The 6,718-nt window shown below is 35.3% G+C and overlaps 1 protein-coding gene across 1 annotated transcript; it reads right to left on the reverse strand.

The window, feature by feature from the left end:
• Positions 1-3,065: 3,065 nt before the first annotated feature.
• LOC132059754 (glucose and ribitol dehydrogenase-like) lies at positions 3,066-5,360 on the reverse strand. The gene is made up of 2 exons (XM_059452524.1): positions 5,136-5,360; positions 3,066-3,743 (listed from the first exon to the last, which is right to left on the reverse strand). The coding sequence occupies exons 1-2, from the start codon at positions 5,247-5,249 to the stop codon at positions 3,282-3,284; spliced, it is 576 nt and encodes a 191-aa protein (XP_059308507.1). The 5' UTR covers positions 5,250-5,360; the 3' UTR covers positions 3,066-3,281.
• Positions 5,361-6,718: the final 1,358 nt, after the last annotated feature.

Here is a 6,718-nt window from a genome sequence, read left to right on the forward strand (position 1 = left end):
AATAACAGGGAAACAAGCCACCATCAACAACAATCAACCTAATAGAAATCCATCCCGAATCACCACAGTATGAATACAATTACACCTCATATTTAAGTCCATAACGTAATGGCGACGAGCCACAAAATCAGAAGTCATACTAACTGAGCTAATATCCAACCAAAACACCATGTACGAAGACCTAATCATGCTTTCTCTCGTCAATTCTACACAATACATACATTTCCCTAATCAAAGTCTAACTAAAGTAAGCCGTAACCTACCTGGAATGCCGAGCAACAGTCTCGAATCGTCAAACCTTAGCCTTGCCTTCCTCTTTGGAGACCTCAAAATAATTAACGTCTATCAAATATGAATTTGATGTCAGAATACGAATCTAAGGGTACCCATATTGCCATAGTTTTACCCAAAACTCAAAAATAGACCCAAAATAGCCAAACTCGAGCCACGAGGGTAAAACTGTAATTTTATTAAAAATTCCTATACAATATAGTCAAAATAGTACTCTACGAGTCTAACAATATCCATATTGCTATACTTTTAGAAAAATACTCAAAATACTCCTACAATGTGAATCCGGGTTCATAAGGGTAAAACGGGAAACTTAGTGCACAATTATGTTACCTATCATCTAGTTAACCTTCAATCTTAATTTCATAGAATTTTATTCATCACAAGATATCCAAATTTATCTTTTCTATTTTTAGCCCTAGGGTTTTTAACCCATTAGTTCTTCAAAATTAGTGTGTAGGATAACTATGAGATGACGATAATAGACAATAAATAATGAATACTAGGTTAGAATCTTCCCCCAAAGTGCTTGTGAATGCTTTTCCGTTGCTATCTCCCCAACGCTTCAACTATTGAAGGTTTCATCAATTCTTGGGTTCTAATCTTGCACCCATCATTAATGGAGCTTAAGCTTATTATGGGGTTTGAAGAAGAGAAGATAATGAATCACGTAAGGGTTTGCACTTACCTTTAAGGAGGAACCCCACCCTAGCCCTAGGAAAATAGCCTCTCACTTTCTAAGGAAGTGTTTTTGGGTGTATGAGGGGAAAGACTTGAAAATAACACTTAAAAATGACTTTTCTGCCCCAGATTTTCGCTGTAGCGGATGCACCCTTCGCTACAGTAGGTGCCCAAAATTCTGAAATATTCAAAACTTCGTTTTAGCCCCCGAAGCTCATCCGGAACCTCCTGAACACAAACCATATATGCGTTTTGATTGTAAACCACGTTACGGACTCAATCGTGACCTTGGAATTCCCAAAAGAGATTATTTTAACTGGGTGTTAACCAATTCAACCCCAACACTATGAAACTAAGCCTTTACTCGAGACTCAAAACATCCCCGAACGCCTTGGGACCCGAACCAACGGCTTCACTAAGTCGTTGGTCGTACTAACGGGACTTGAGAAAAGGGTCAACAAGGTTAAGTGGGTCAAAACACTATAACGACTAAACGGGTCGCTACAGAATGAGTCAAGCGGTATAGAAGAGGAAGAATATGAGGAATATGATGAGGAAACGATGCTACTTGAAGGTCTTGTAGAAAAGGTAGAATAGTTGGAGAATGAGCAAAAGCCGAATATGGACAAAACAGAAGCAATCAATCTAAGTAACGAGGAAAATATCAAAGAAACTAGGATAAATGCACACTTAGAGGCACCCAAACAGGAGGAGTTGATAAGTCTACTAAAGGAATATGTGGACATTTTCGCATGGTCATAAGCTGACATGCCGGGATTGAGCACTAGCGTAGTGTCCCACCATTTTCCCATCAATGCGGGTTTTACCCCCGTGAAACAGAGAATCTAGCAGTTCAAACCAGATCTCAGCATCCACATTACGGACGAGGTAGAGAAACAAATCGAATCAGGAGTGGTAGAAGTAACCTTGTACCCTACATGGTTGGCCAACATAGTGCCGGTACCCAAGAAGGATGATAAAATACGGATATGTGTGGATTACCGGGACCTCAACCTAGCTAGTCCTAATGATAACTTTCCACTCCCAAACATCCACATACTCATAGATAACTGTGCCAAGCACGAGCTACAAACGTTTGTGGATTGTTTCTTCGGCTATCACAAAATCCTAATGGACGAATAGGATGCGGAAAGACAACTTTCATCACTCCATAGGGAGTGTACCACTACAAGGTAATGCCATTCGGTCTCAAAAATGCCGGCGCGACCTATATGAGAGCTATGACTACTATCTTTCATGACATGATCCATAGGGAAATTGAAGTATATATAGACGATGTCATAATCAAGTCAAGATAAAGTTCAGAGCATACCACACATATAAGGAAATTCTTTGACAGGCTCTGAAAGTTCAACTTGAAACTGAACCCATCCAAATGTGCGTTTGGAGTGCCCGCCAAAAAATCACTTGGATTCATAGTCAGTCGAAGGGGCATAGAACTAGATCCGGCCAAGATCAAAGCAATCCAAGAGTTACCTCCTCCCAAAACCAAGAAGGAAGTCATGAGCTTCCTGGGAAGACTGAATTATATTGGATGATTCATAGCCCAGTCTACCATCATTGTGGAGCCCAAACTTAAGCTCCTGAAGAAAGACGCACCTACAAAATGGACGGAGGAATGTCAAGAAGCTTTCGATACCATCAAGAGGTATCTATCCAATCCACCGATTTTGGTACCTCCCAGGACTGGGAGCCACTTTTGCTGTACTTGTCAGTTTCAGAAAATGCCTTCAGATGCGTATTAGGACAACACGATGAGACAGGTAAGAAGGAGCAGGCCATCTACTACCTAAGTAAGAAATTCACCGCCTGTGAGGCGAGATACAGATTGGTGGAAAAGACGTGCTACGCCTTAACATGGGTGGCCCAGAAGTTGAGGCATTATTTGTCGTCATACACCACACACCTCATATCCAAGATGGACCCATTAAGGTTTCTCTTCCGCCAGCCCATGCCTATCAGGAAATTGGCCAAATGGAAATGTTACTAAGTGAATTTGACATTGTATACATAGCACAAAAGGCCATCAAAGGGTAAGCCTTCGCTGACCTGCTAGCTGAAAGCCCTGACATTTTGAAAAGGGATTATTTTATCATTCAAAGTCACCATATCACTATTAGGGGATCTAGGTGCAATGTTTTCAATGTGGGAAAGTTCATAGTATCTGTATGCAACTATTTAGTAACATTGAGTCTAGAACTATCATTTTAGCACCTATAAATATCCCTTTTGTGACCTTGTAACATAAAGAGTGTGGTTTTTCTTATGATATGAAGTGAGCTTAACGTTTATCTTCCTCTTCCATCCTCTTTGTGCCCTACAATATTATCAAGGGCTCGTCTGATATTTCCAAGATTCAAAACAAAGACCAACCTGGTGAGGAAAAAGTAGGAAAAGATGTTAGTTCTAAAGACTCTCTCAAGCCTTTCTTCATCAATCTCCTCAACAGAGATAGTCTTGTGTTGCTCCGCTGCATTGTTGACAAGAATATCAATCCGTCCATACAAATTCACAACATCATCGACTACCTTCTTGCAATTATCATCGAATCCTAAGTCGGTGGCAACAGCCATAGGCTCCATAGCATCAGATGCTTTGGCTTTCCTTAGAATTTCAAGGGTGTCTTGTGCATCTTTTTCTTCTTGAGACTTCACATAAGTGAAGGCCACTGTTGCACCCTCCAAGGCAAAACAATGGCATACTGCTCGTCCAATGCCAGAATCACCTCCTGTCACCAGTGCTATCTTAGCCTGCACACACGGTCATACAAAAGAATGCAAGAATGAAAGGAAATAATTTTAAAATTTATTGGCGTAAAATAAGTTCTGAGATATTTGTGTGGCGGTAAATCACAAGCGCAAAATGAAAAGCTTAAAATCAAATTATTACTGAATAAAAAAAAAGTGTCATACTTTTAGGTACTGACTGAAAATGGAGATAGTATCACATGAATTAGGATGGAGGAAGTACTTTTCTCGTAATAGGAAAGAAAGAATAAAGTTATGGATGAAACAACGTCTTGGAAACCTGAAGCAGTTAATTGAGTGTGAAATTTTGAAAATTATGAAATTTGAATGGTATCAAACATTGGTATGTTCCAAAAGAGATGTTATGTCGTATAAAATTGATCCGGTAGAGTACTCTGTTATATTTTTAAAAATTAAAATAACAATAAGTTTGAAGGGTTATGTTACATATCATGATGTCATGATGTAACCGTATATATAGTATCATATGGTATCGCTTTGATTAATTCAATGGTTGATAGATAATATCGTCTTCTATTTTCATAATATAAATCTATCAACCATCTGAAAAATAAACTTATCATTATCGCAAAGAAAAAAGTAGTGTATGGGGTAATATTATTTTTAAAAAGAATAAAATGATGGGAAAGGGCAATATAAGGAGAGAAAAAAAGATTTAAAGGAATCAAATGATTTGTTACATAAGATTACAATTCTGTTTGTACAGAAAAACGGATTTGAAAATACAATACAATACAAATTAAATAACAATAAAAAAAACTATACTTAAAGGTAACAATAGGATAGAATACAATCATAACTTAAAATAACAATATTTAATGTAACAATAATAAAGAATACAATTCTACAATAGGAACAAGTAACAACCATCCAAACAAGCTCTAAATAGAGGAAACGACTAACTACAGTTGATGTGCAAGAAAACAAAAATTAATATTTAGGGAACCGACCAAAAAAAGTACTTTCTCTGTTAAAAAAAGATTGTCTTAATTATTATTTGAACAGTCAAAAAATATTGTGACTTAGCGTGTTTTTATGTAGTTTTTATATATGTAATATTTATTTTTAAAAAAATTAAAGATTCTATGTTTGAATTCGCACCGAACATCAGTTAGTTTGAACCTCGTAATCCATCAAAATCAAGACAATATTTTTGGGATGGGGAGCAATAACTATAATGCTCAGACAAAAAAAAAAAAAAAAAAAAAAAAGTCAGATATATGCCATTTGCATTGAATATTATGCTTATCGTAGCATGCAAAATTCAAGAGAGTTCTACTTATTATGGTCCGTTCTCAAACTATAAAAGCTTGTAAGGGAAATATAGGGAACAAATTAAAGAGAGGAGTAAATTAAGATGGATATAAATAGAACTTGAAGCTTGTTGGCAGGCTTATACTCCATGCTGGAATGCTGAGGATTAGGATCCATCACATGTTCTTTTCCAGGTTGAGTTTTCTGTTTCTGTGGTGGGAATCCGCTAGCCATTCTTATTCTTATTCTTTTTCTTATGAGAAATATACAGATCTTTTCTTTGTGGAGACAAAGTTGAATTGAAATTTGAAAGAAAAGGAAAGTGGTATATTAAGGTCTTTGCTGGATAAGGATTATAAATACGTGAGAGCAAGCATTGAGGTCATGGGACTTTAATCTATTTGGATAAGCTTCTAAAAATAAATTATTTTGAAAGAAAAAAGAAAATCGAGAAGCAATTTTTATTCGGCTAATCAATTTGAAAAGCACTTTTGAGCAACAAATGAATGTTGTCAAATTTTAAAAAAATATTTCGAAGTTTATTTTCTTAAAAGTGCTTGTTAAAAAAGCACTTTTGGGACAAACTACTTCTTTTAGCTACTCTCCAAAATACTTATTTTCTCTTAAAAATTTGATTATGTACCTCATTTTTGAAAAATAAACTCTTTTAGTATACCAAAAACTTGGTCAAACATACTAACATTCAGTGGTTATATGAAGGTTGACGTGGCTGAAAGGAGGATCATACGTGTCTTCTTAAGGTCTTTGCTGGATAAGGAATGTAAATACGTGGGAGCAAGCATTGAGGTTGTGGGACTTAAATCTATTTAAGCTAAGCGTCCAAAATTAATTTATTTTAAAAAGTACTTTTAACTTACAGTAAGAAATAGTTTGTATTAAATTAATCAATTTGAAAAATATTATTGAACAATAATTTTTGTTTGGCCAAATTCTTAAAAAGTATTTTTTAGTATATTTTCTTAAAAGTGTTTTTAAAAAAAATCATTTTAGTGAAAAAATATTTTCTTTAGCTTCTGAAAATTCTGCTACTTCCCAAAAACACTAATTTTCTCCAAGAGCTTATATGGAGGTTGATGTGGCTGAAACGAGGAGCATACGTGTCTTCTTAAGCCCCATGCAGCCAGACACATCTATAAAATCGAAGTGATTGTATTTTGGAATTCTTCTATTCATTGAGTCCGCGATTTTTTGTAGCACAAAAAAAAAAAAAAAAAAAAAAAAAAAAAAAAAAGTTGAACCAAACTAGCACAAAAAAAAAAAAAAAAAAAAACATTAGTAGGTTTCACGCACGAATTTCGTGCATGAAGGAGGCCATACATGCTTTTTTTTTTTTTTTGTGTTACCTTTCCAATCACGTTTTTTTCCATACTTTGGGCAAAGATTAGTCATGTTTCAAAATTCCAAAATATCAATATTTTATATAAAACTTTATATCTTTTTTTGCGTACAATAATGTCGGCTCATTAGATCAAGTCCACCTAAACGTTTGGATCGTCGTTTTAGGGGTTCTAAAGTGCCCCGAAGTAAGTTTTGAAACTTGTCATATTTATAGGATTTTGATTTAAGTGTTTTATTATATTTGAATGTACAAATATAAATATTTGATTTAATAATAATTCATCCAATACGAGAGGTTTATACTAATTAAAAAATAATTCATTCCATTTAATTACAATACTAAT

Source organism: Lycium ferocissimum, chromosome 6 (assembly GCF_029784015.1).
Source record: "Lycium ferocissimum isolate CSIRO_LF1 chromosome 6, AGI_CSIRO_Lferr_CH_V1, whole genome shotgun sequence".
Taxonomy (NCBI): domain Eukaryota; kingdom Viridiplantae; phylum Streptophyta; class Magnoliopsida; order Solanales; family Solanaceae; genus Lycium; species Lycium ferocissimum.